We start from the raw sequence: 27,962 nt of genomic DNA, 5'->3' as shown, positions 1-27,962 counted from the left end.
AGTCATTGTCTGATGACGGACCTGAAATGTTACGTCTGTAGCAAAGGGGACGCGAAGGGCCACAAGGGGACGAAAACCTTGGTAGAATGAAATCTGTTCAAGTGATATCCAGCCTGTTTCATACATGAGTCCAGACCAAATCATTACACATTAGCTACTTCGTATAACACGCACTGGCATTGCTCGACGTGTCTTTCGCATAGAGAGACAAAACTCCCCAGGAGACTCCTGCCATTCTATTATTTTTGCTTTGGTCGAAAAGAGATACTGTACACAAGACTGTAAAAACTGTTGCGACTACATCTCATCGCTTCCGGGTCATAATCTTGGTGATGGCATGCCGAATGATGATGCCGGCTTTTTCAACTTCTTTCTTGGTCAGGCCTATCGTGACACAGACCTTTAAAGCCGGCATCTGCATATAAATATCCGTTTTTGCCCCTGACGGACCGGCAGGGAGACTCTTTACCCGGGTGATCAGGACATTCTGAGTCAGGCACTACGTCCAGGATTAGTTCTTCGCGTGCTCGTGCCATGCGATAGAAGCCACTCACCTCGTCGACGATATCCTGCAGGATCTGCTGCTGATCCTCCAAGCTCAGCCTTCTGGCAGTGATGACCTCAGGCTTCAAGATCAACAGCATTATAGGATTCTCCACGGCGCTCGTACAGTACATCCAGTCACTTCTGGGGTGTAGTTGTGCCCACATGGTCCTGATGTTGTCCTTGAGTTGTGCGAAAAGTTCAGGCTGTGTCTGAAGCATCATGAGCGTTTCACTGGCCGTCACTGCAGAAATAGCAGGTAGTGCTGCGGAGAAGGTGTACGAAGCAGCCGACAGACGCTGATGCTCAACGACCTCGTCTGAGCCGGCGCAGAAGCCGCCCGCAGCGGACAGCGGACCTGCCATCGAACCTACAATCATATCTACTTCGGCAGCGTCGACGTGCTGGTGCTCCGTGATGCCTCTTCCGCTGCGGCCCAAAATACCGAATGACCAGGTTTCGTCCAGAATCAGACGGAACTTGTATTTGAGCTTCAGCTCGATCTGCAACATCGTCAGTTACCGCGCCATCTGCGTCTCGACCTGTCCACTTACAATTTTCGGGAGATCAACCATGTCACCAACATTTTCAAACAGACCCTCGGTGATAATGAAGCGGCGCGTCAAGGGCTTCTTTGCTTGTTCTTTCGTAACCTTTGCCAGGACTCGTTGCAAATCTTCCATGTCATTGTGCTCGTACCATCTCACCGTACTCCTAGAAATCTGAATGCCCTTACGAATAGCAAAATTGACGGCCTTGTCGGCAACAATGATGTCACCTCGCTTCGAGAATGCAGGAATGACACTGGAGATCGTCGAGAACGCCTGCGCATAGATGATGCAAGCAGTCGTGCCCAGGAAAGCGGCAATGTCGGCTTCAATCTTCATGTGCACATCTTGCGTCCCGTAAAATCCAGGCGGTCCACACGGCCCGACTCCATAGGTTCTCAGGGTCTGTATGGCCCGCTCCTTGAGTGTTTCGTTCGAGACAAAGTTGTAGAAATTGTAAGAAGCTAAATTCGTTACCGTGCGGCCGTTGGCGAGTTTGACCCGCGGGCCACTCGGACTAGAACAGAGATGCGGTCAGCGCATGGCAGCATAAACCAGGTGGGTGTATGGACGAACTCACCCAACTATCACGGGTCTCTTCTCTAGTTCGGCCTCTTCAAATGGCGTCGATTTTGCGACCAGAGGCTCCGGCGTCCATTCATCCACGAGGTCGTCGATTTCCTGCGCCACGGTAAGAGGTTGGCCAAATCAACGGTACCGTCCAGTTTCCTCGCACTCACCTCTTCCGACAGCTTGACATAATTCGGCTTGGTCGAGTATTTCGGCGCGAGGAGGTATCGGATCGCAAACAGGACGAGGAAGAGTTCGACTGCGGAGCGGACGGGATCGTTCTGGTAACTGGACTGGACGTAGCGCAGGAAGATGGCAGATCCAGGGATTTTGTGGAATTGTTCAGACGCGGCATTTGCCAAGTGCGCAAGATAAACTTGAGGCTCTTGAGAGTCCATGATGGCCAGGCATGCAGCGTAGATGTGGGTGTGTAGTGCACGACAAAGTCGACGAGGTTAAACCGTTCGTCTCAACGCGGGCGTGTCGGCATCGGGCCACTTTTAATAATTATTAGTGTCAGGGGCAGCCACCACTTTAGTTAGGCGACACGGCATAATGTTATTGTCTGACAAAAGATCTTGAGACCCCTTCTGGTGTAGTGGCTCCCAAAGGCTGTCCAGTCTGACAAAAACTGTCATGCAGACGAATATACCCACAGCGCATAGTGGTGGCCTTATCCTGTACCTTGAACTTTCGCAGTCATGTCCATTACTAGGTACAGAAGGCTTTCGCTCTCGGACCAAATTCTACGCTCTGGGATGGTAAGAAGCAGGGATACAGTAGGATAGCCTCGACAAGACCTCTCTCCCACTCTGTGCAAACTATGACTACTATAAGGACTACGCATCAGAGACTCGGTACCGAATACAGTGGATGCACCAGCGTGAGGACAGCAGTTGGTGGCCGTTGTCAAGCCATACACAGTTCACTCTCATAGCATCGTAGCAACAAATGCAAAATCTCCATTGATTCTCATGTACAGTACGAGTATGTCTAAAGAACAAGATATGCCTCAATGTCACAACTCCATGTCCCCAGGATCGCCGCCAGAAAAGACAGCCTGCAGAGCTCACTTTTCTGACAGCTGCTTGTCTATGCCATTTCATTCATTAATTTTGTTGCAACAATGAGCGACAAAGGTTCAGAGTTTTGTTGTTGCAAGTGAGCCTGAACCGAATCTTCCTCTACTACTCCATTGAAGAATGCTGCCATAACCAAATTTACCATCTCACAAATCACCTACCACCACCACCAAACGTGAAGGGATTATTGCCAGAGGCACTCGAGGCTGCAGCAGTGGCACCGCCTCCAGCCGTTGCGGTTGCAGCTGCGCCATTGCCGAAGTTGTGGAGAGCAGATCCGGTAATAAGGTTGCCCCTCGTATCGTTATTGTTTTGCCCTGTAGGCTGGAGGAGATCCATTGGGATCGATGGCAGATTGTTGATATATTTGCGGACAAATACGGGGCCAATGATCAAGACGAGGAACAGGATCAGGAGGGCGAAGTACAAGATTGCGTAGCGGATAACACGACGCTTGCGCAGACGAGACTGCTTGATTGAGTAGATAGGCGGTCTGATTTGACGACTACAGGGTTGTTAGTAGGGTTAATAATAAGGGGGACCGAGATGACATACCTAGGTCGCAACCAGAAGAGCATGACCGAATGGAACTTGTCAATGTAGGGCACGCAAAGAGCCGGTAACATGATGAACATGATGGTATGTCCGAGGATAAAGTCTGCCGCAAAGAAACCGAGCTCGGTGATCTTGCAGAGGAACTCACGTCCCGGCTGGGACATTGAGTGCCAACCCATTGAGTACCATTTTCCGGTCCACCAGGCGATGTTGGACGTATCGTTCTTGAACTCTCGGGTCAACGCGAGGGCGATGATGAGCTTGAATATGAAGCGCTGGAGGGCAATGACGGCAATCATACCGAGCAAGGCCTTTGCGAAAATCCAGCCTTCCAAGAAGAACATGACTTCCCAGAATATGAACAGAGAGATGACGGCAACGGCGTGCGCAATAGCGGCAAGAACGGAGCCAAACTTCTTGCAGCACATGCTCAGCACAGGACCCATGCAGCAGGCCATGCCAAATAGAACAGCCAGGGTACCTGCGTTGATGGCGATAGGAGCGAAAGCCACCAATGCCACTCTGATAAGCGAGTTTGTCGGGGGATCCGGGTCAAGAACACCCGTCTGTGCATTGATAAAGAGATAGGGAACGAGAGTCGCAGCGACAAGGACCAAAGGACCAATGACCTCGCTGAAGAAAATGCTGGTGAAATGTGCGCGGGGAACATCACCGGACAATTTCTCCGATGGCGCACCCAGAGCCTTGCGTTTGAATCCAGTCAGACGTGTACGGGACAGGCGGCAGAAAGCGATCCATGAAGACGCGTGCGAACGAGAATTGCCGCGAGACAGCCATCGCAGGTAGTCGCGGTAGTCGATGAAGAAGTCGGTCCAAGCAAATTGGTGAGGGTTGAAGATGAAAGGTGAGATTACAAGACCGAGAATGGACACCCAGAACCACAAGAGAGCGGCGTTCCAGACCGTGATGGTTCCAAAGAGCAACATCATCAAGGACCGCGCACCAACGTAGATTGATGGACCAGCAAACCGTGAGTAGAGGACACCGAAGGGAATCCGAGCAGTTGCAAATCCACGACCGGTACCGATATAACGAGCACCACCAAAAGACAAATCCTGCTGAATAGAGCTGGCATAAATTTGACAGACAAACACCTCGAAAATGGGAGATGCAGATGCGAAGTGCTTGGCCAGACGGGTTGCAGCACGCCAGAATCCACGCTCCGTCAATTCTTGTACAACCAGAGGTACGAAAGCAATGAAGAAGACAATGAAGATGGAGAGAACGCAACGCTCGACCCATCCCTGGATAGGAATCAAGTTTGTGCATCCGGTAGGTTTGAGAGGATCCGTAGGTGGGGTGTTGCGGTTGTAGTGGCAGACAATCGTCTCATGTCTCAGAGCACCCAGGTTGATCAAAACGATCATGAAGAGCTGCACCGACAACATGATAAACATATTGTTGATGTGGAAACCAGGATGAGCATAGTAGAATGAGAGGAAACGGTCCAAGGGTAGTTGGGTACCGAGATAGTAGTACTCCCTGGACAACATCTGCTCACCCATACCAGTACCAATCTTGGTCGTAAAGTTCAAGATGGAGCCAAAACCAAGATCACGACCCTTGCCGCACTGGTAGTATTCACAATGTTTGATACGACCACCACGAATGAGGGCGTTCATGCCTGCGTAGATATCTTCGTTTAGATGGAGACCCTTTTGCGCCTTCGAGACGCCGCCACGTGTAGTCATGAAGATGCCGTTCAGGAAATCAGGATGGCCGTAATGGAGCTTGCCACCGATCTGGGCCAATGTACGAGCAAACAGAGTACCGAAGGTTTGTTCCTTTCCAGCAGCGACGTCACCTAGGACACCAATATTCTCCGAGAAGATATACTCGCGGGCACCAAGAATGGCAACAGGGTTGGTCTTTGGTGGAGTGACTCCGGGTGTATATGGTGAGACATTATCTGTAGTCATTTCCTCGAATTCGGCCAAGACGCTTCGAATCTTCAAGCATTCTTCCAGATAGTTGTCCTGGTTGGCATCGATGAGCTGGATGTATTCACCGCGATAGAAGATGATGGCGTGGTTCTGGTTGTCCGATTTACCATCTCCCAGAATTGGATTACCGGAAAGCTGGACCCTGAACTTGGGTCGGCGCATACCGTTCTCGAGGAGTTCCGAGTGACCGTCAATCAGAGCAGAGTACAAGCGAGGTTCCTCACCCTCATTTTGTGGAGGCTCTTCATCCAAGTAAGCAATCTGAAGATCGGGATACGCGCGGAGCAAAAACTCGGTGTTTTCACGCTCTTCTTTCTTGAACTTCGCGTAGCGTTGCATCGACACTACGATCTTGAACTTGCGACGAGCCATGCGTTCCAACTCGCGCTCGAGTTTATCGGAATTACCACCAAACATCTGGACGACCTCCGGGTTCTCGACACGGTACAGGAGCTTGATCGCGCGGCTGTAGTTCATGAAGCCCGAAACCGTGCGGTAGAGTGTTTGAGACCGCAGAGATGCCCAGATACGAGTACGGAGAGTGTATTCCGGAGCAGCAGACTTAAAACCAATGCAATAGAAAGGCAAGTCATCGATCTTGCTCTTCGCCGTGTCTTTCTCGGACTTCTCGTAGTCGCCATTGAATTGAGAGGTCTCGTCCGCAAGAATCTTGGTGTCCTTGACGAAGCAGTCCCATTCGTGCGGGTGAAGTTGCTTGAGATATTCCAGAAGGGTGACACGAGAGTAAGGCTCGTCCTCACGGATGATCTCCCGAAGAGACAGCAAGATCTTTTCGCCGTAGTGAGGAATAAGGACCGTGAAAGTAGGCATGTTGTCAACCGGGAGAGGCTCTGGGATCGGCGTCGACAGTGACTGCGCAAAGAAAGAGATACGGCGTTCAGCCTCACTTTGCGATGGGAAGAATTCGGTCTTGAAGGAGTGATCTTCTTGCGATACAAAGAAGGTTGGGGCTCTCAGGGTGCGCTTGCCCTCTTGCTCAGAAGGAACTTGGTGGTACAGGAGCTTTTGGACGTGATCAATGGCCAATAGGTGTTCTCTGTACATGGAGATGACAATTGCATTCCAGACTTGGGAGATCAAGACTTTTGGCTTGTACTTGATTTCCATGTCGGTTGTTGCCAAGACCTTGGAATAGATACGCTTGGGAAGTCGAGAGAAGATGTTTCTCCAGGGCGTCCAGATCGAAACACCCAGGTAGAAGGATCGTGCGACAGAGAAGACGCAGTTCCAAATGATGTACCAGAGATAAGTATCCAAGAAGAAAAGAATCAAGTCGGTGAAGAACATGATTCCGAGCAATATCTTGGGCTGATACTTGCAAAGGTAGTCCTTGAGGATCTTATCACCCTGGCATCGGGAAATCTTGGTGTAGGTCAGGATCTTGATAGGGTCTCTGAAAGAGAGTGTCAAGAAGAAGTATGACTCAGCCAATTTGGCGGCGAACACCATGATCCAGAGACCATACGACATCCACATGTCGTTACCCTTGAGGCGGGGATACGACGCAGTGAAAGTTTGGCTTGCAACATATTGGCGAGAATTGCGAGTCAAGTAGCTGCCGAAAAGACCTCCAAGGGGCATGATGGCGAAGAAAAAGAAGGTCGCCAGAGCCACGAGGAATTGGACAACACCCAAAATCAATGAAACCTTGGAAGTTTGCGAGATACCGAAGATATACACACTTGGCGCGATATTGATGGCGAAAACGCCAATCAGGAATAGGAGCCGTTTAGTGAGATGCTGCGCACCTGCCCATCTGCGCGGAACGTAGGACCATTCGATAAGGGTTGCAATGATCTGGATCAAAGACGCGACGGTTCCACCCAAGGCAACTGCAGACCATTGAGCAGCACCATGGGGTTTGTTGTTCAGCTGCTGCTGGTAATTGTGGGTGTACAAGGCGGGAGCATTGAAGGCAGTGTAGAACCAGAAAGTGGTCAAATGAATGACCCAGATACGGTTGAAGTTGACCATCAAGTGGAACCACGACCTGGTCTCCTTGTAGGTCTTGAAGAAAACCTTCTTCCAGTTGACCTCTTGAAGCTTGAGGTATCGCTCAGCCGGAGGGAGATCGACGATGCGCGACTTGTCGTTCATCACGATCCTTTCAATACCTTCAGGGTACCAGAAAAGCTGATTTATATCGTCGTAACCAATGACTTTGTTATGGTCACGTTCTCGTCGGACGTACTTGCCATCAATAATCTCGTAGCACTGGTCTCTAATGTACGTGTACAGCGGCGTGATGACATTGTTGAGGTAGGTGAATTCTTCAACTGGCTCCACGCGGTTTTGCGCAGCAGGAGAATGCAGATAGTCGTCTGCACACTTGAAGATGAAGCAGAGACACTCAGGCATGAATCGAACCTGGTTAGCTTCACCCCAGCACAGCAGGTAGAGAGCGATCTGGCGGGCTCTATCATGCTGGGACATCTTATTCATTCGTGTTTTCCAGCGATATTCAGCTGCCTCCAAGGAGTTGTCACCCTCCAAGGCTTCCAAGGTCTGCTCCTCGTTTTGAGGATTCTCTTTAGCCTTTTTTGCCGCCGCTTTGCGGGCCTTGCGGGTGCGACGATTGGCCTTGCCAAGGTTCATGTTGGCGAAGCCGACTGCATCGTCAAGATCCAGGTGGGCGGCAAAGTACCATCGGCGGTAGTTGGCATTTTCGCCTCCAATGTAGTCGGCGTGAAGCGAGAGTAGCGCTTGGTTCGGTGTCATGCGAGATGCTCTAGAATCCAACAGAGTCATCATGTGATCATACATGTTGCGCATACTGTCTCGTTGGAATCCAAACTTGGCAGTCAAATCAAGGAATATGTCTTCGATTTCCTCCTTTGAAAGGGGAATCTGTGCATCTGAAGTCCAGGCTGGATATGGCTCGCGCGAACGTTGACCAGCGGGCAAGGCGTTGTTATAGTCCATCCCATAGATAGGTGTCGACGCTCCCGAAGAACGATTACCACCATAAGAGATTTGCGAGGACGGGGGTCTGTAGCCACGGCCACCCTGGTTGTCATAGCCGCTGTTGTATCGTTCGTCCCCTCGGCCGTAGTAATCCATCTCAGCAGCACGAGCCATATCGGACCTCATTGTGAAATCACTGAAGGTTTCGGAGTCTTCCTCTGAGTCATGACCACGACGCCTCGGTCGCTGGCCTTGGTACTGTTGCTGCCCTGCAGCTCCTTGATCGTAGTACTGGCCGTCGTAATAGTCATCTTGATAACCTTGGTGGCCTTCATAGTATCCGCCGTCGTTGTGGTAAGGATTCGAGGCATCGGCGTTGTAGTATCCACTGCACCAAGTTAGTGGGACGCATGTTCTAGTTTGTGTCTTGTCCTTACGATTCATCGTAATATCCCTCGCCGCCATGCTGCTGCTGGGCGTAGTCGTGATGATCGTTGTAGCCGTGCTCATCCTGGTAATAGGCATCGTTGCCTTGATGATGGCCGTAGCCATCATCATAGCCACCCTGTTGTGGATGGCCAGACATAATTTGGAATGGTATCTGCAGTCAAACCGTCAACACCAACTTGATTCTCCGGGGTTCCAGCCCAGGTGGTTGCAGCATCTCACCAACCTTAAACCAGTCCCATTAAAAATTGCTCAGCAGGTAAAAGATTCCCGTGTGCAGCGACTTTTCCGCGGTGTAATTGCTTGTATTATTACGAGATACTGGAAAGAACAACGAGCGAGTGTCTTGGTCAGGGGGTCGGAGACGTAGAGATATGGTCGAGCCGTCCAAAATCGCGAAACGAGGACTTTTCGAGGCCGTGCGTAAATGGAACGAATGCACAGACTGAAGGTTGACGAGCCGTACAAACGTCGTCGAAAACGCAGGTGAGAAAGACGTGCACAAAGGGTGTTTGGTGCAGGTGAGGATTGTTGTGAAACGAGCGAAAGGAGGAGTGGTGGTTGCTCAGCCAATGCAGGTGCGCGTCCGCGGCAGGCGTGGCTAGCAAGCTAACGACGCCAGTCTCCCCAGCACTTCTTGCGTGGGCGTTGCAGGAAGAAGCCCCTTTGCACCTGCCTTTCTCGCAGCGATCGAAGCGAGGTCCGGTAGAGGCGAAGTAGGCAACGAGCGGTTTGTAGTACAAAAGTAAAAAAGAAATGAGGCTGGTTCGAGGGAAAAAAGCGACGACAAAGAGAGCCTGGAAAAAAGCAGGCTTTGGGAGGAGGGAGACGCACCCAGGGAGCTTGGGCGAGTTGGGGGTAGTTTGCTGGCTGCGTGTTTCGGGATTAGGGGCCGCAGAGGGGGCGTGCCAGTGCGCAGGACAGAAATTTGGATGGCTGCGAGCGAGTCGGAAGGCCACACTAGGCCTTTGGCGAGTGGGCTTTTTGATTTCGGGTGGGCAGGGCAAAGCAAAGGCCCAGGCAGGGGCAGCTGGCGAAATCAAGGCTTGCCCTGTTCCGGCCAGGATTTGACAGCAGCTTGTCAAAGCCAAACAAGGGGCAGCGGCCGGGGAGCTGAAGCTCACAGCGTCGACAGCCCAAGGCGCGCCACTGCTCACGGAGAACGAGTTGTGCGGTCCACGGATCTTCAATTTTGGATGGAGCTGTTGGAGCACTACGGAGTATTGCAGACTCCCTTGGTTCCATGCCTCGCCCTCTCCGGTCCTTGCAATTCGCTCTGGCACAACTGATCGCGGCGCCATCTCCCCGTCATCAATTGATTCATCGACCTGGTCCTTTGTCTTGCATCGCCATCGCTTATGCTTTCACGGACTGACTTTCCGCCCCGGTGCTATCATTACTATCTCTGGCGCCCGCCGCACATCAGATGCCCATTTCGTGGCTGGGATCAGCTTTATCCTGTGGCTATGCATCCAAACCGAAGAATTCGCATCTGCATCCTCTGGGAGCACCTTACTGTATAGACAATAAACAAAACTACCAGTCGTGAACCGCCCTGACACCAGCATGGCAGCGCATATAACGCAACCCCCCGCACCGCTCGAGACGATCCTCAAATCCCCCTGGTCACACAGGCAGTGTTTCAAAGAGGAGGTGTGCTGCGTTGCAGATCCTGAGGTACGTTTTGGACTTATCATAGGCTACTGTAGGGAACATGCAGATTCGCCCTCAACAGAGAAGCTGATCGGGCTTGTAAGTGCGCAACCACTCCGTACAGAGCATGAGATGGTGATATTATTGCCTCCCTACGGAGTCTATATCTCCGTACGGACTCCATGGAGCGTCCATCCAACCGTCATAAAGACGAGTCCTAGCGGGCGGACTTTCTTAACGTGTCTTTGCTGTACCCTTGGAGGAATGACGCGGCTCACAAGATACGGCGCGTTCGTCGTCCGTTGCCCGATCTTGTCCTGCCTTCAACGAGCTTTCGCAGACAGTCTTGACATTTATTTCTAAGCCAGTGCTTGCAATCTCCCACCTTGTTCAGCAACACACGTCTCAGGGCCTGATGCCACGCGTTGCTCATTTGAAGCGATGGTCTGACAGCTCGCCATGGTCACCCGGCACGATCCGGACATTCCACTTCGTCGCTTGGAAATCCCCAACAACTCGCCTTGATCTGACTCTTCTGGTGCAGCCATGGTGAACACTGAAATCCGTCCTATGGGTTCGATAGTTTCGGTTGCTAGGAACATTTCTTTTCTTCCATCGTCCCACTGTGGCTGCGAGACCGAGAAGCTCGCATCATCCATTTTGTGGGCCTGTAAACGCCATTGACGCGAATGGAAATCCGCATCGTTGTGTCACTGCCAATTGTGGCCAGGAAATAATGTGTCGATGACCACTTGAAGCATCCGAACAGCGTAAAATCTACTTCTAGCTAACTTTACCCATCTGCCCATGAAGGCGTGTTTACGAATCAGAGCTGAGAGCTGCCGAATCCTGTGAGTCTTCTGAAGCCCTCTGCCTAGACTGTCCGGCGCATGTTGGTCGACCAAGGCCTAAAGGTCATCATCCCCCGGGCAGTGAACACTGGGATCATGAAAGTGAAACAAGCTTTGATGGGAATCAAATAGCCCAAAGACCGGCGCGGCGTGGCGAATGGCTATTTAAAGTTGACGAGGCCCATGTCGTTCGTTGTTTGGTGGAATCATAACGGCCCTGCTCCCTGTCTCTCAGATTATCGTTTCTGGGTTTGCGTTATTCCAACTTATACAATAGCCGGGCGTAGGGACTTGTGGGCATCTGGATAAGAGGTTCCACTGCCAATCATGCTCGGACCTTTTCAGCATCCACCGCCGGGTCCAATTTCAAGGATGAACGAATGGAGATCAAGGACGATCTCATCCACGCCAACCGCCCTGACTGCTTAAAACTCGAGGCCGAGACAACTGGCTACAAGGAGTGTCTGGAGACTGCGAGACAAACTCTTCGGCAGACCATGCCACCATGCAACCATAATCTGGCTTGGTGAGACATGCATAGAATTTTCTCATCGATCATTACGGGTTGGACAACCTCGTGGCAAATGAACGGCCACAGGGGTTTGTGATACTCATTTATCCGTCTAATGATCCTGCAACTCATAAGTCCGAGCTCATCCCTTGCCCTGTTCCCATCGACACATTATTTTGTGCATTGTACGGACTATGCTGCCCAGAAGATCAGGGATAAGACGGAAGAGCCGCTCATGGTGTGCGCTGCAGCCACAAAGAGTCCATTTGGTTATTGGTGCGCTGCAAAGGCACAGCATGCTTCATCGTATGGGTTTTTGCCCACACCAGAGTTGTCCCAGGACTCGGACAGTCGGCTCTCACACGTTGTAGTGAACAGCTTCAACCCGAGAAGAAGACAACAAAGCCAAAGCACAATCGTGGTAGGGAAGACAGGACGCGTGTCGCTCGACCGAAAAGGAGCGGGAAATGCTCAGAGAAACTGATCTGCGCATAGGGGATGGCCAATGGCGATTCACCGGTAAAAGTCTGAGCGCTCTTTGAGGGTAGCATCCTCTCCCTAGAGGCACAGCTATGTACTCGTAGGCCGTAGGGGGTTGATTGTTACCATAGAGAGAGTGGATGGGTGGACTTCGGGTCCTCGGTGAACTGCTAGCAGCTGGCAACGGCCACTACAACAGAGGTGTTTTGGACCGTCCACGTTAGGCGTGTCGCATGCCTGGACCTCGAGCAGACACTTGCTTGAACGCCGTCACTCCCGCGCCTGCGACACGTTTGCACCTAAATTGGGACTGTGGTTTTGTGTATTATGATCCTCAATCCCTGAGTCCCTTGAGAGTGTTTCGTCTTGGTTTCTTCTCTTCAAGCACCATCAACACATCACTAGGTGTAGATTCCAGTCGCAGGCTTCGTTTACTGCCGACTGCTACGGGTTTTGTTTCTCGCACTCTTTCTGAATCCTATCTTGTCGTCTTTCATTCCTGCCTTTGTTAGGCAAGGGCAGATCATTTCCCGCGCATTTTGGTCCATCAGACTCAAAACCTCCCTTGTTCGTGACGTTGCAGAGTCGACCGTGAACCAAAACACCATTCGTTTCGATATCTCACCACTTTCACCAAAATGAAGGGCTTCACGTCAGTTGCTTTGGCAGGAGCCGCTCTGTTCCTCACTGCAAAAGCAGACGTAGACCCTATTGTGATCAAGGTACATTCGGCTGCGCCAACATGTTCCAAGCCGATGACGGCCATCCGCTGACTCCTGTCCGACTTTCAGGGCTCCAAATTCTTCTATAAAACCAACGGAACCCAGTTCTACATGCGAGGCGTTGCGTATCAACAGGACTACCTTGGAAACGTGAGATCGCCTAGCATTCCCTTGGACGGATTCCACTGACCAGTCTCTTCAGGGCACCACCTCGGGTTCATCTGGTGGTTCCGACAGTTATATTGACCCCCTTGCCGACCCTGACTCTTGCAAGAGAGACATTCCTTACCTCGTGGCTCTGCGAACCAACGTCATCCGTACTTATGCGATCGATCCCACGAAGAACCATGACGAATGCATGTCAGCGTTGGCTGACGCCGGCATCTATGTCATTTCCGACTTGTCTGCTCCCGGCCAGTCCATCAACCGTGACACTCCTTCGTGGAATGATGACCTCTACGGACGTTACACCTCGGTTGTGGATGCCCTGGCGAACTACACAAACACCTTGGGATTCTTTGCGGGCAATGAAGTCTCAAACAATAGTACCAACACCGACGCCAGCGCTTTTGTCAAGGCAGCTGTACGGGATATGAAGGCATACATCAAGCAAAAGAACTACAGACCTTTGGGTGTTGGTTACGCGACGAACGATGATGCAGACATCCGCGTAAACTTGGCCGACTACTTCGACTGCGGCGACCGTTCCCAGGCGATTGACTTCTGGGGCTACAACATCTACTCTTGGTGCGGTGACTCTAGCTATACCGAGTCGGGCTACGATGAGCGCACCGCGGAGTTCTCGTCGTACAATGTTCCCGTCTTCTTCGCCGAGTATGGTTGCAATACTGTCCAGCCTCGCAAGTTTACTGAAGTTGGCGCGTTGTATGGCCCTCAAATGTCCCCCGTCTGGTCTGGTGGAATTGTCTACATGTACTTCCAGGAAGCGAACGACTACGGTGAGCAAGTCGTGACCCTCCACCCTCTCCGCAGCTAATGTCTGGCTAGGTCTCGTCAGTGTCGATGGCAACTCGGTCAGCACCTTGGACGACTTTAACTATCTATCTTCCGAACTGGCCTCGGTCAACCCAACTGGAGTGAACTCCGCCAGCTACAACCCAACCAACACCGCTGCCCAGGCTTGCCCAACTGTCGGCAGCGATTGGCAAGCGTCGTCCGATCTTCCTCCTACGCCAAACCAGGAACTTTGCCAATGCATGTACAATGCTCTGAGCTGTGTTCCAGACAACGTCTCTGGTGACGGCATTGGTGAGCTGTTTGGCGTAGTGTGTGGTTTGGGTGAAGGAACTTGCGACGGAATCACAGCGAATGGCACCGAGGGACATTACGGCGCGTACGAGATGTGCGACCCTACTCAACAACTTGCCTTCGCACTCAACAACTACTACCAACAACAACTGACGGCTGGCAACGGCGCATCGGCTTGCGACTTTTCAGGATCTGCGAAAACGCAGTCTCCTGCCACTCCAACCGGCACTTGCGCGGAATTGATCAGCCAGGCTGGTAGTGCAGGCACTGGCACAGTCACATCGCAACCAAGTGGCACCGGTGCCTCTGGTTCTGGTTCTGGCTCCGGCTCCGGCAGCGGTGGCAGTTCAAGCAGCTCCAGTGCCGGTATACCTGGCTTTTCCGCACCAGCCCACGTTGGCCTCCTGCAAGTTGTGTCCTTCCTCACGGTTGCATTTGTGTCGGGGGCTGGTATGATCTTGTTGTAGGTGATGGGGCAGTTTCAAGGTGGACATGTCTTCATTAGTGAACCGCGTCCCTATGGAACCCCAGGGTCTACTCTAGGTGGGCTTAGGCACAACTTGACCACATGCAAGCATGTAATCTCAGGGCATTGGGAGCCGGCTAGCGTTGCGTTTGGTTTGTTTAATTTGTAACTGAAAAGAATTGAAATTCAATTGACAGATCATAATGAAGTCTCGCTTTGCATGATCACGGCAATGGTAGGCAGTGCTTCGCAATACATGGAATTGCATTGGATGCTTCATGGGAGCCTCGCAGCCTCGCAGCCTCGTGGCCTCGTGGCCTTGGGGTCGGGTGAATGTCGGTTGACATCAGGCCATCGTGGGACTGAAGACGGTCCTCAAATCAACGACATACTATCACTCCGCGGACTCTTGAACAGATCCTGATACTCGGTCCAGGTGGCATTGTGTCTTGAAGCAGTGCTGCTCGTAGTGCATAATTATTGGAGATGGTTTCGGACAGGCATCAGTCCACCTGTGCTGCCTGGTGAAAGAGGCGCCTCCAATTTTTTATTTAAAGTTATCTTTTGCACCGACAAAACGAAACGAGTCTCTGATAGTCACACGCGCACCCACAAGCCGACAAACATAGCGGTACCGTGGCCCATTCATTGCTCTCCTGGATATTGTTCCCAAGTCAGGAACTACCTCGCCAGTTCCCTAGCCTCTGAATCCGACCAGGGCAACAAGCATGTCGACCACGTATGGCGTCCGAGAACTGTATGGAGGTGCAGCGGCAGTAGAGTTGCCGACGGAATTCATCGATTCGAGGTAAATTACGCCCCATCGCCATGTTTGTCTACACACACCCGCATCTAGTCTGCGACGACTGCAAGAGTTTTGTCGTACACCCGGGAGAAGGGGAAACTCGACGAGGTTGCAATGCTGTCCCGGGCACGCTGGGTCTGACCATGATCCGTCCTACTGGTCCTCTACTCTCGCGGACGGGTCACTCAGTACGCCCGGTCAAGTATACTACTTGCTACCTTTCCCCTGTCCTTGCAAGCAGCCGTACACACATACATGTACCTAGACATGTCATGCATTGACTGCGCCGCAAAAATCCTACCGCCCCCAGAAGAACATTCGCTGACGATTCCGACGACAGTGACATCCGCCAGATCCCCGACCATCAAGAAGTCTTCCTCTCGCCCACGACGCTCATGTCTGTGATTTTCGAACTGAACGACTACGTCCAACCACCGCCAGCCCCGGGTTCTGGGTCTGGCCAACAACACCCTTTGACGAACGGCGCCGTGTTGACACAAGACGCCATCGACGCCAACGCAGCAAAGTACCACTTCACAGACGTGATCGCGCCACCGGACACTTTGAGGTCGCCGCTACAGACGCCGGAGAGGATCGCCATGCACCACCCGAGTCTGTCTGGGTTTCCGACGTTCGTGGCCGCCGGAACCATCGACAGCGTGGATCCCCGGTCTCGACGAGGGGGGGGAGGGGGAAACCCGTCGTCGTCGTCGAACTCGGCACACAACACCGTATACCAACTCCAGTTACTCGTGCGGATGAAGAATTACGCCACGGATCTTTGTGTGCGCATCAACGTGCCCATGAAGGAGATTGCACTGGACGAAGGCGAGGTGGAGGCCGAGGTGGTGTTTGCCAGAGAGTTGCTCGAGAGGGTTGTGGCCACCTTGGAAGTCCGTGACTTCGGCCTCTTCGGTGCTGCTGCTTAAATTAAGTATTTGGGGTGCGGGAGGAGGGGGGGTTTGGGAGACTGAGTGAACGAGCATTTCTGGAATGGCATTACACGACACTTACGAATGAGACGAGGGGGGGGAAGGGGAGGGAGGAAAGCAAGGGCAAAGCACTACGAAACGGGGAACGAAGGGTGAGTGGTACGGAGTGTGGGTGTGTGGGATAACCTGACACGACACGTTTGCCATCGATGACCCTGCTTCCTTCAATCGTCGTCTGTGCCCGATTATGGTCAGAGAGCATTGTCTCTCCCTCTCCCTTATCGGGTTTCGGTACGATACGATACGATGTCAGGAGGAAATCAACTTGGGCGGAGCCGAAAATGAATGCGAGCGTGGTGAGGGGGAGAGGAGAGGGGACAACGACAACAAACCACCCCCAAGACGTACGGGATCTGTTCCACTGGATCATGGAGACGTGGTGCGGCGCAAGAGGGCCGGGGAGGGTCGGTGCAGGGAATGGTAACTGGTATGTCATGGCATGGCATGCTTTGTCGTAGCATCGTGCGATGTCATATGCCGTCTATGGTTTGGTATGGTCTGGATGAAGAGGCTGGCTGGCCGGCTTCTCCCTGTCGAGTCGAGAGAGATACAGGTATCTAACCGGGACGTGGATTCGAGTGTACCTGTACCTTTTCATCGACTCGACGACGTTCACGCCACTCCCGTTTGCCGGTGGGAATTGCGGGTATAAGTTCCCGGCAGAGGTTCAGGCACGCCTACTTGCCCTGGGGTAGGTATGCAGGTACCCAAGGGTACATATGTAGGTATATAGGTATGTAGAAATATAGCTCAGCAATGCCACGTAAACTTCCGGAGGCCGATATCTCACCGAAACATCAACAACTTGCAAAAAAAATACACGGAGAGTAGAGCAATCAGCCACCATTGGGCTGATTTATTTTTGATATTGGAAAAGGGAGAAAAAACAAAATCAACGTTATCTTGAACCTCTGACCTGTCTCGAGATAGGATTGGGACTTCACTCAGGTACCTATGGGCATCCAAAGAAAACCAGGTACCGACCGATCATCCATGGCACAGTCAATACCCAATATTTTTAATCAAGACTCTCGACAAGGATCCGTCCATGTGCATAATGCGTCTCGGGTCTTCTGAAATCGAACCCCGAAACCTTTGCCGGACTGATGTACACAATGTATGTATGTCCCCAACGCATGCGATGCAGGTAATTATCAATCGGTCTGGTTTCCAATATTCGACAACTCAACCAAAACCCATTACATGCAACATGATAAAATCGACCAACGCCAGTAACCGTGGAGTCGTGCCGTTTGTTCTGTTGTACAAAGACGACAAGACCGTGTCAATCCTCTTCAATCAGTGGTCTTCGACGGAGCAGTCGACTTCTCCCTTTTTCTTCTTAATCACTCAGTTCGACGTAGTCAATCATCCGTCCCACAGTGCCGGTGCTGTCACTCCCAGCACTCATTCTCGAACTGGAATTCGAACTTGTCGTACTGTCCGTGCTGCCTTCTCTTCCCTTTTTCACCGGGGCGTCCAACAGTTTCTTGCGCGGACTGGCTCTGGGCTTCGGGCGTACCTGGACCAGACGACCTTTGCATTTCCCACAGCGATGCTTCTCCGGGTCAATACTCTTGCTGTGCCGGCCGTATTCTGCGCCGCAGCCTTCGTCTTCTTCGATGTTGAGGAAGGCCATTGCCGCTGAACGCTCTCTCCCGGCACACACCCACAGGTACTTGTGGTTGATCACATAGCTGTGCTTCGTAGTGACCTCGACCTGACGCCAGATCTCGACTTGGCTCTTCCTCAGATGACAAGTCACTTTCGCCGCCCACTGTTTGAATGAGGCTCCATGTGGCTGGTCACGGACGTTGCTGATCATGAAGTTTGTCAGGTGACAAAACTCGTGAGCAACCGTGTTGACGAGGCGATCCTCACAGTCGATGATCTTCTCGGCAAGTTCGATGCTAGCAAAATGCTGCACTTTCACGCCAGGAACACTAACCTCTCCTCCCTTGATTGGTGACCCGGACAACTTCGTCACAGTGCGCTTCCAGTTTGCTCGGCCCGCAGTCGATCGAAGGGTCTTGGACCAAATGATTTTCACTCCGCCGGTGCTTGCAGCTAGTCTTCCGAGTTGTGAATCAGCCACACCCACGTCAAGTTCCCTCAGAAGGTCAATGGCGAGCTGGACTTTGCTACTGTCGAAGTTTCTCTTTCTTGACATCGCTGCTCGCTTCTCCTCGGCTTGACGCTTCTTTTCCTCCTTTTCGGGGCTCTTGGTGGGCGACCGTCCTTTACCCCCGGCCTTTCGAGGCGATGTACAAGGACTCGGAAAGGAATCTGAAATCGTCATATCTTCGTCCTGATCTTCTTCAGAATCGGACCAGATCTGGTACCTTGCAAGGCCAACTTTCTTTGGAGACGTTGCCGGAGCCTTCTTTGGTGAGTACTCGTCGATCCATTCATTGACCGTATTATGGTCCCAAAAAGCATCAGTGCTTTGACGATGAGGCGACCGAGGGATCAATTGTCGTTTGGATGGAGATAGCAACTTCGAAGGTGACTTCAACTTCACTGGAGACTTGGGTGGAGTGGCTGGTGGTGTCTTGACTTCATTGTTAGCTGGAATCTCTGAAGGAACCTGATCTTCCGTCTTCTCCATTGCACTAACACCCGCAAGCTGAGGCGTATCTATGAGACTAGGTTTCTCAGATGGCGGTGCCAGCTTGATCGGGGCGTCGAAGACATTAATCGTGCCTGTGAAGGTCGGAGGCTTCTTGGAATCGATAAACTGAGGTGAGTTGATGGGCTGAGCCGTGGTTGATATTAATTTAGGTGAAGTGAGAGGCGAAGTAGTAAGGTCGATGACTTCGACTATCTTCTCTTTCACTTCATTTGTGTCTTCCTTCAGCCGCATGTTTCGGAGGGCATCAGCCAGTCCACCGTTAATTCTATTCTCCTTTTCAGAATACGAGCCCTCCTCAGGCTCTCTTCGTTGGAGACTTCGTCGACCTCGGTGTAGCCTCTTTCGAGGTGATGCTCGTCGAGGTTGTTGGGTGGGTGCTACCCAGTCGTCGTCGGCCTCGGATGCTGAAGTTCCATAGTAGCTCAAGTCCGCATTGTCATCAACGATGAAGCCACTAAGGTCTGTATCCTCATCTTCGTCTTCTTCATCCATCGAGCTTTCGACGTCGTCATTGCATCGTGCTTCTTTCAGCACAAATCTGCTCGCAAGGCTCCCTGCTGCTTTCTGCTTACGGGTTTTCTCTGGAGCTGACCTTCTAGCTGCCTCCGTTATGCGCGACATTCTAGACATGCTTCCTGCATCATTGCTCTGCAGTCGGTGCGTATCCAACACCAACCTCGACACAGTCTGCTCCTCCTGGTCCTCCCCTTCCCCCATCGCCACCGATTTCTGTGGAAGCCGCAAGGAAGCAACATGCGTTAGTCTAAGACTCGATTGAGGACTTGCAGCCGACCGGCGATTGTTGGATGTGAGGAGCATCTCCGTAGTAGACGAATTTCGAGGAAGATTCGGGATCGCATCAACAATTGAGGCCGCTTTCGGAGGCTTGGTTCGTTTTGCGGGAGATCGGCCAGAAGTTTGATGAGACTCTAGATGAATTTGCGGTTCTTGTATAAGACTCTTTACTGTAGTGTCCTTCTTATGGGGTGATCTGGACTCGCAAACTGCAGGTCCAGCTTTCTTTCGTGGTGATCTTCGCACCGAGGCATTCGTGCTCGTGGCCATGAGTGGTCGAGGAGCGACAATGGCCGCAAGATCAGGCAAGTCATCGTCGGATAGGTACAGCGACATTTGTGTGTGATTCTGCGTCTATGGCTCATTCAACTACACGCTCCTTGATCTGTAGAGAGCCGTCGTCGACTCGGCTGGTTGAAATGCAGCCCGATGTAAAGCCGGCGATCTGTTTACTGTCTGTCTCCGCAGCAACCACATGTGATCACGTGCACCGTCCCTCAACACCCTCCAAGTCCCTGGCAACAACTGGGGCTAAAACTACCACGGACTGTCGACTGCTTGTGCTGGAACAAGAAAGACTCATCGGCGGGGGCAATGTTGCAATTGTCACAGGCATCATCACAGTTTCTCGATTGCACAGACAAGATATTTACCGCCAAACGCGTCAACAGTGTCGCCTATCTTGCAGCTTTGTTCCCATCCAAACTTCCCACCACTCTCTGCCACTTTGGGAAGACCGTCAATTCTCGTCAGATCTCCAGCCTCATACTGGGTTGTCCAGCTATCTCGCCCTTGGTCCCATTTTTCTCTTCGTGCGCAAAAACCCTCCATTCCTACCGGTCCTTCTTCGCCGCCCTTCAACCCCAAGAAATCACCTCCCACTCTCCCAAGAAATGTTCGTCCGTCTGTGCTGCGAAGGATCCAAGCATAGGCAAAGATCTCGGTCGACGATGCAGACAAAGTCCTCCACACTTCCTCATAGGGGGTCAATTGGTTGGTTTCGGGATTGACCATGCTTCCTGTCTCTACACTGTCCGTGTCTTCGGATCCAGGCTTGAAGCTGCCTACGTCGGGCTCCGTATATCCTCTTGAGTCGATCCAATGCGTCCATTGGCAGGTTACTGGCCGGGGGATCAGTCAAATCAGCCGTCAATTGCAGATATATATATGTAGAGATGATGTTTCGCTGGTTGCTGGGAAGTCAATGACTCACATGGCTCTTGGGACAGGATCAGTCTCTCTCCGGCCATTGCCCAGTCGATAGTCCCATCTGACTTTGTAATACGCAAATCGACGTACCAGCCGCCAACACTCATGACCAATGTGTCCGTGGGTTCCGACGGTTCTCCAGGGACCCAGCGTATACTGACACGAGTAGACAATCTCGACGACATGGCGACTATCTGTGTCCTAGCGACGTCTCGAGCTCTGAAATTCCGACGACGCAATGTCTTTTGTGCACTGGCTAATCCCTGATGTGTTGATCTGTGGTGATAGGAAGTGCAGTCCTTCCTCGGGTTAACCAGCAACAGAGAGACAGCTTCACATGTTTGTTCTTGTAGCGAAGCTGGTAAAACGATACACCAACCAACCACGCGCATCTCCGAGGAAAAAGCGTCGCTTCATCATTCCCCTTTTGGTTTGGTGTAGGGATAAGGATGAGCTGAGGCGAACGCGGACATTTAGTCACTTCCTTTATACATCAATTCTTGAATTCACTATTTCCCCCCTCTCCGTCGAGCAAAACTGTACACTCTGAAGATGATTAGGATGACAATGTGTCCACTTGCGACTTTTCCCCAACAGCGCGATCTTCGAGAAGGATGACACCTGCACCTCGATCCTGGAACGGATGTTCTCGATGCAAGCAGCGACGGCAGAAATGTGATGAATCGTCCCCCAAGTGTGCCCGATGCACGAGGGACGGAGCAGACTGCATATACGAGAAACGGCTCAGATTCGGTGGACGCCCTTTCGTCCGGTCTCGGTTTGGATCTTGTCTATCGCAGAGTGGCTCCGGAGATGGAGCTCGAAGAATTGGTAACTTAGCGATAGGCCCCGGTACCAACCGACCATACTGATTACGATCATAGCCACGTCCGACGGAGGGTTTGTCTACTCTTCAAACCACTTGACAGCTACGGCGCCAGCTACGCCCTCCAACACGGAGGCCAGCTCAACACCAGACAACTCGTTCTCGTCCAGTCGGCAGCAACTCTCATTAATGCAGTCTGCCCAAGCTCCCAGTCGGAGCGGCCTCGATCTTACAGTCCCTATATCTGTTGACCCACTGTCCTTCATGGCCTCAAATAACCGTCACTTGCTTCAATACTTCATGCACAATGCTTCTCAAGCCCTGGCGACCCACAGCCTAGTACACCGAGAAGTCTGTGAAGTAATTATCCCTATGGCTGTCGCGAACCCAGCTCTACTCCATGCGACCCTCGCCCTCGCCGCCATCCATCTAAACTCCTTTATGTCCAACTCTGACCATAGGCCCAGAGATGAAGGAAGTGACGTTGTGGCTCATTTAACTACCACCAGCATCGCACACTTACGGAGGGAGCTTCAGCAACCTGTGGGAGGCTCTCCGGGACCACAGCTAGCAACTATCCGTACCTTGTTCTTGTGTGAAGCTATCTCTGGTTCACCAACCCTCAGTACCTGGAGATCCCATTTCTTAGGCGCAAAAGCGCTTTTCTCGTCCATGGAACGGCAAAAGGATATCCGGGAATTCCAGAAGGACGCCTCTTTGCCGTTCCTACGGCGCTGGTACAATATCACGGAGGCGCTTGTGGCCCTCACACCCGAGGGCCTGGAGGAGGATATGCAAGGCTCCTTAGGACCTCGTAGCCTAGGTGATCCGAGTGATACTCCGATCTGTATTGACGCATACACTGGCTGCACAGATGACCTTGCGAAAGCTCTGAGAGAGATAGGAGCACTGGCATGGGAAAGACGTCGTGCAACTCGACCACCTAACCAACCTTCAAAGCTTTCCGAAGCAGACTTTCTGCGTAAGGCTGATGGTCTCGAAATATTGATCAACCGCATGATCATCCGTGACAGGTCGGGAACAGCAATATCCAATGTTCCAGAGCCACATGGTCTATCGCTCAAACAGTTTGAGGAGTTTCTTCTCTGTAATGAGGCTTACCAGCACACTGCGCTCATACACATTCACCGACAGATACGATTGCTTTCTTCCGATTCTTCGCTGGTCCAAGACTGCGTCAAGAGGATCATTGACTGCGTCAGCAGAATTAAGCCTGCCGCAACACTCTCGCCACTGACTTTACTTACCACTCCGCTCTTCACTGCTGGTTGTGAGGCTCGTGGCTCTGATCGTACCAAGATCACCCTGCTGTTAAAAGAAATGTACAATCATCTGCATCTCCCTAACATGAAACAGGCATTGGAGGTACTTGAAGACTTCTGGCTAGCATCAGCAGATGGCAAAACAAGCTGGGAAAGCTTTTCGAGTACGTTGACTCTCTCTTCTCATTGACACAGATTTGACAATTGACAAATTCTAGCTGCACGTGGTTGGGACTTTCTGCCATACTGATATTGAGCCGACATAGCCGTCGTGATCTCCACGCGCCCCTATGGCTTGTGCATATCCCTACGACTTCTCTGGCTCAGCATTTTCCCTCCTTAGGCCAATTATGGGCTCATCAGACGTCAAAACTATTGGCTTGTTCCACTGCCGACCATGGAGAATCAAATATGTCAGTGGTAGACAAACTGCACAAATGATAGCTTGTGTGCCGAAGCACCAGCCATACCCTATCACAGATTTGAGTCAATCAAGAAGTCTAGAAGACGAGACCTGGGCATCACTTACCAACAGCATTGGTCCAATCATAGATGTACCAAGGGACGATAAAGGCCGACATCTGTCCGAGTTATTGGCAAAGCTTTGAAGGAGCAAGAGTTGGACTAGACTTACGTTGATAACCACTGAGTAAAACGTGATGACCTCGATGGCGTGCTCGGGGTAACTGTCGACAATATAGGTTGTCAATGTGGTGTTGCCGGCCTGGAGCCCAACGGCAAAAAGGAAAAGGGCAATCTGGCCAGTGATCCAATGCCAGCTTTTTTCCACCGAAGCTCCCCAGATGGCCAACCCGATGGCCGACAACAGGGCACCAGGATAGCCAAGCCAAAGCCGCATCTCTGGTTTCCGAATACCACCGTTCCTCTGCGACAAGCGAGCTACGATATAGTCGCTCAATCGTCCAGAGCAGAAGAGTTCCCCAAATATCACGCCAATTAGAGGTCCCGTGAAGAACAATCCTTGGATCTGAATCTTGTACTCATAGTACGCAGCCGGAATCATCGAGAGCAAAGCGACAATCCTTAGGATCACTTAGTGCCCACTTCATACGTCGATTGGGTTGTGAGAGCAACATACCACCAATAATGGAGAAAAATGTAACCACAAACACTCACCGCAAGTCTGGGATACGCCCAGAGCTTGCAAAAGGTTATCAATGTCTCCCATGGTTTTGGATGGGCGACACCCGGAATTTTGCGAATATTCTGCATTTCATCAGCAGTCGAACTTTTAGGTGAGATTCGGATCAGTCTCACTAGCCAGGGAAGTTGTTTGGTTCTTTTCATATCAAGAGTTGAGCCTCCGTCATGAATCTCGGATGCACCATGTTGGCGCTCATACTCGACGACGACACTACGAGGATATTGTGTCTCTGGCAGGAAGAGCACCTCCCAGACGAGAAGGAAGGCGAATGCCATCGTGACATGATATGCTACCCAGTATTGATCAACGGTGGCTATAAATCCACCGACTGCGAAAAGTCAGCACAGGCCGAGCCGCGAGATTCAGAGACATACTCAAACCACCAAGTACGCTCCCGATATTTGCGGCCATTGCCCATAAGCCGATACGGAAGCCTCTTTCGTGCTCCCAGGAGACGTCGTTGATGATGCTTAAGCCGACATTTGCTGCTGGCCCGGCGGCGAAGCCTTGGAAAAATCTGGCGGCCATATATTGGCCAATCGTTTGGCCTTTGATTGAAGTACAGCCACTTGCGAGCACTGCCATTGAAGTTGAGATAATAGTAACGATCCGCCGTCCGTATGTTTCAGCCAGCGAAGACGTCACGAGCGGACCAAAGGCCAGACCAAATGCGGATATGCCGAATGACCAGTTCACTTGGTTGTAGGACGCATCGAATTGCTCTTCCAACAGTGAAAAGGATGGGACAGGAGCCGTTGTGAGGTACGTCAACAGGAAGTAAAAGAAGCAAACAATTGCAATGATGTTGTACTTCATGAGTCTGGACCAGTTCAGCGGGTCAAGCACGTCGTTGGTTGGGGCCGGCACTTTGGGCTTCGCAGCTGTCACCTCGGACGACTGGAGGTTGTCACCCCTAGCAGATATGGCGGAGGTATTATCTAGGGGGATAGCCATCTTGGTAGGCATATCGGGGATAGTTTGAATATGGACGTGGTTGAGAAGTGTGCGGTTTGAAGCGCTGCGTGGCCATCTACATGCCTTATATGTACTATCCTGTCGCGTGGGCATTGGCGCGGCTTCATGTCTACTAGATAAGATTCCCTGTTCGACTTCATATCGCTTGGTTAAGCATAGATAGTCTTGGACGGACGGAATGGTCGTTGACTCCTCTTGATCGGGACTGCCTGCTATTCCCAACAAGGAAAGTCGGGGAGACGGCATTCAGTGTGGTCGAGTATTCGTATCCGCTCGAGATAGATCCTGTGCACAGTGTTTGGGCGCTAGTTCAGACGGAGAAGGACGATGCGATGGATAAGATAACGACGAGCATCGACATGTTTATCTAACCATTGATCTACCACAGGCCCCGGCCGAACTTCGAAGTCGACACTGCATTCTGTCGCCTCATCCTTCTCGGTTTGGCTCTTGCTTATTATTCCAGCGCTTTGACGTTGTTGCCGGCGAGGGTCTCTACGAAATTGTTTCGCCCAAAGCTTCCCCTTTTGCTGAGAACACCTTGCCGTTGGACCATTCCGAATCAAGGCGTCCTGGTAAGAGTCTGCCAGGGCATATGATAGAACTATTTATTGTTTTTGGCATATACTCGCGGCTCATGATATAAAAGCCTATCAGCAACGACAAAGTTGGACGGCCTCAATATCCTCACACCGTCTGAACTTGGTCGGAGACATTCACGCGCCATCGACTCATAGAAGGTGAAACCCCCAGTGGAGGGATAAGTCAGAACTATCTACCATCATGCTCATTATCGGAGCCCTGTGGCTTCTGCCATACCTACTTATCATTGCCGGACTCATCAGCACCATATCCAAGATACGGTCGCCACTGGCCAAAGTCCCAGGTCCGTGGTACACGATCTTCACCTCATTTGTTCTCAAGTACAAGGAATTCACCCATGGACGACGACTTTATATCCATGAATTGCATCAGAGATACGGCCCCGTGGTCCGTTTGTCACCCGATGAAGTGTCCTTCGCCACGGTCGACGCAATCAAAGAAATCTACATGTCTGGTGGCAGTGGGTACGACAAGACTCCATTCTACTCGCTTTTCACTCAGTTCAACACGCGAACCTTGTTTTCAACTCTTATTCGAGGTGACGTACGTACCAAGGTCAATAATATTGGTACCTGGGAGTTGATGGACTGACAATCAACCAGCATAGTTACATGAAGAGATATCTTGCAGATCGCTACGCTAATAGCAACGTCATGAAGCCTGACATCTTACTTGGGATCTCGGACCATGCCAAAGATTTTTTGAGTCAATGTACCAAGGCATGCTCTTCGCAGGGCTATGCCGATATCTATGTGAGTTAAAGAAGCGTCTTGAAGTGGGATGCCACTCACTAGTGTTTTGGTACTGATCTGTCTTTCAAGGCCTTCCTGCACTGTTTCGCACTTGACGGCGTAACCCATCAGCTTTTCCATCCGCACGGCACGCATGCCAACAGAGACGAAAAAGATTACCGCCTGATGAAAGAACTTTCCTACCACGACAGCCTGAAAAGTATGATCATCCATCACCGAGCTTAGCGAACTGGTACATCTAGCCTCTGAGTTGTTTCTGACCATTGCAATATTTCAACAGGCAACGTGGCACTCTATTACATGCCGTGGGCGTCGAAGATTATCCATTACCTCAACCCCCCCAAGCCGGCGCCGTTGTCGAACGATTACGTCCTGAGCGCGAGTGCCGCTTCCGACCCTTCTCCATTCAGCCTCCTGTCCAAACTCCAAGCCCAGGCAAAAGCGACCGACATGCCGGCCTACGCCGTTCCTGCAGAATGTAAAGATCACCTGGCTGCTGGCGTCGACACCACAGGAGACGGACTATGTTTCCTGATGCATTACCTGTCGTTGCCGAACCCCCAATCGCAGAACGTACAATCACTTCTGCGTGAAGAGTTGGTGCAGAATCCCACAACTCCGTTTGACCAGTTGCCGTATCTGGATGCGGTTATCAAAGAAGCTCTCCGATGCTTCCCGCCCATCCCCATGTCGTTCCCTCGCTGTGTACCACAGGAGGGCAGCGTGATCGACGGCTACTTCATGCCCGGCGGCACGATTGTGAGCTGCCAGCCTTACACGATCCACAAGGATCCTAACGTCTTTCCTCGCCCGCTGGAATTCCAACCGGGTCGCTGGCTCGATACCGATGCGCAGGCTGTCGCGGAAAGGAATCGTTGGTTCTTTGCCTTTGGCGTTGGCGGGAGAGGTTGCCTGGGAAGACAGTAAGTCGTGTGGTTGTCGTTTTCTTTACCCGTCGTCTCCTTCTTCTTCTTCTTCTTCTTCTTCTTCTCCTGTTTGTACCTTCTTGTATTCGTGGTTTGAGATGTGCAGCTGACACCGTGTTGTTAATCTGTACAGCCTGGCGATTGCAGAGATGAAGATTCTCCTTCGTGAAGTCTATTCGCGATACCGAACGTCTGTCTCACCTCTGATGAATAGCGATATGGATATGGAGGATCAGATCATCGCCAGTCGCCCTAAAGGGCAGTGCTGCAAGATTGTCTTTGAGAAACTTGAAAATTAGGTTAGAGTAGGGGTAGTAGTAATATTGTCCTACTCGTTACCAAGTTGGCTGTGGGCAGTACGTAGTAAAGTAAGTAGTATTTCGCCGCAGTACTACCTACTGCTTACGATACAT

At 51.6% G+C, this 27,962-nt stretch overlaps 9 protein-coding genes across 9 annotated transcripts; 4 read left to right on the top strand and 5 right to left on the bottom strand.

Moving 5' to 3' along the window:
* Positions 1-304: 304 nt before the first annotated feature.
* On the bottom strand, positions 305-2,059 carry PV08_10509 (uncharacterized protein; the record flags this gene model as incomplete). The annotated part of the gene is made up of 5 exons (XM_016384823.1): positions 305-499; positions 555-1,046; positions 1,098-1,608; positions 1,672-1,772; positions 1,832-2,059. 5 exons carry the CDS (start codon positions 2,057-2,059, stop codon positions 305-307), a joined length of 1,527 nt encoding a protein of 508 aa, XP_016231425.1.
* Positions 2,060-2,896: 837 nt separating this feature from the next.
* On the bottom strand, positions 2,897-8,773 carry PV08_10508 (1,3-beta-glucan synthase component FKS1; the record flags this gene model as incomplete). Its single annotated transcript, XM_016384822.1, has 3 exons — positions 2,897-3,248; positions 3,299-8,575; positions 8,625-8,773. The coding sequence occupies 3 exons, from the start codon at positions 8,771-8,773 to the stop codon at positions 2,897-2,899; spliced, it is 5,778 nt and encodes a 1,925-aa protein (XP_016231424.1).
* Positions 8,774-12,767: 3,994 nt separating this feature from the next.
* Positions 12,768-14,587, top strand: PV08_10507 (uncharacterized protein; the record flags this gene model as incomplete). The annotated part of the gene is made up of 4 exons (XM_016384821.1): positions 12,768-12,851; positions 12,921-13,001; positions 13,054-13,810; positions 13,860-14,587. The coding sequence occupies 4 exons, from the start codon at positions 12,768-12,770 to the stop codon at positions 14,585-14,587; spliced, it is 1,650 nt and encodes a 549-aa protein (XP_016231423.1).
* Positions 14,588-15,786: 1,199 nt separating this feature from the next.
* PV08_10506 (uncharacterized protein) lies at positions 15,787-16,320 on the top strand (the record flags this gene model as incomplete). Its single annotated transcript, XM_016384820.1, has 1 exon — positions 15,787-16,320. The coding sequence occupies one exon, from the start codon at positions 15,787-15,789 to the stop codon at positions 16,318-16,320; it is 534 nt and encodes a 177-aa protein (XP_016231422.1).
* Positions 16,321-17,725: 1,405 nt separating this feature from the next.
* On the bottom strand, positions 17,726-20,146 carry PV08_10505 (uncharacterized protein; the record flags this gene model as incomplete). Its single annotated transcript, XM_016384819.1, has 1 exon — positions 17,726-20,146. One exon carries the CDS (start codon positions 20,144-20,146, stop codon positions 17,726-17,728), a length of 2,421 nt encoding a protein of 806 aa, XP_016231421.1.
* Positions 20,147-20,428: 282 nt separating this feature from the next.
* On the bottom strand, positions 20,429-21,204 carry PV08_10504 (uncharacterized protein; the record flags this gene model as incomplete). Its single annotated transcript, XM_016384818.1, has 2 exons — positions 20,429-20,931; positions 21,024-21,204. The coding sequence occupies 2 exons, from the start codon at positions 21,202-21,204 to the stop codon at positions 20,429-20,431; spliced, it is 684 nt and encodes a 227-aa protein (XP_016231420.1).
* Positions 21,205-21,697: 493 nt separating this feature from the next.
* Positions 21,698-23,318, top strand: PV08_10503 (uncharacterized protein; the record flags this gene model as incomplete). Its single annotated transcript, XM_016384817.1, has 2 exons — positions 21,698-21,797; positions 21,904-23,318. 2 exons carry the CDS (start codon positions 21,698-21,700, stop codon positions 23,316-23,318), a joined length of 1,515 nt encoding a protein of 504 aa, XP_016231419.1.
* A 117-nt stretch (positions 23,319-23,435) lies between these two features.
* On the bottom strand, positions 23,436-25,247 carry PV08_10502 (uncharacterized protein; the record flags this gene model as incomplete). Its single annotated transcript, XM_016384816.1, has 6 exons — positions 23,436-23,599; positions 23,658-23,709; positions 23,763-24,171; positions 24,228-24,355; positions 24,407-24,621; positions 24,668-25,247. The coding sequence occupies 6 exons, from the start codon at positions 25,245-25,247 to the stop codon at positions 23,436-23,438; spliced, it is 1,548 nt and encodes a 515-aa protein (XP_016231418.1).
* An 804-nt stretch (positions 25,248-26,051) lies between these two features.
* On the top strand, positions 26,052-27,848 carry PV08_10501 (uncharacterized protein; the record flags this gene model as incomplete). Its single annotated transcript, XM_016384815.1, has 5 exons — positions 26,052-26,414; positions 26,474-26,623; positions 26,693-26,822; positions 26,904-27,546; positions 27,683-27,848. The coding sequence occupies 5 exons, from the start codon at positions 26,052-26,054 to the stop codon at positions 27,846-27,848; spliced, it is 1,452 nt and encodes a 483-aa protein (XP_016231417.1).
* Between the last annotated feature and the right edge of the window lie 114 nt (positions 27,849-27,962).

The sequence above is a fragment of the Exophiala spinifera genome (genome assembly GCF_000836115.1).
Source record: "Exophiala spinifera strain CBS 89968 unplaced genomic scaffold supercont1.8, whole genome shotgun sequence".
Lineage (NCBI taxonomy): Eukaryota > Fungi > Ascomycota > Eurotiomycetes > Chaetothyriales > Herpotrichiellaceae > Exophiala > Exophiala spinifera.
This window is presented reverse-complemented; position numbering and strand designations above follow the sequence as displayed.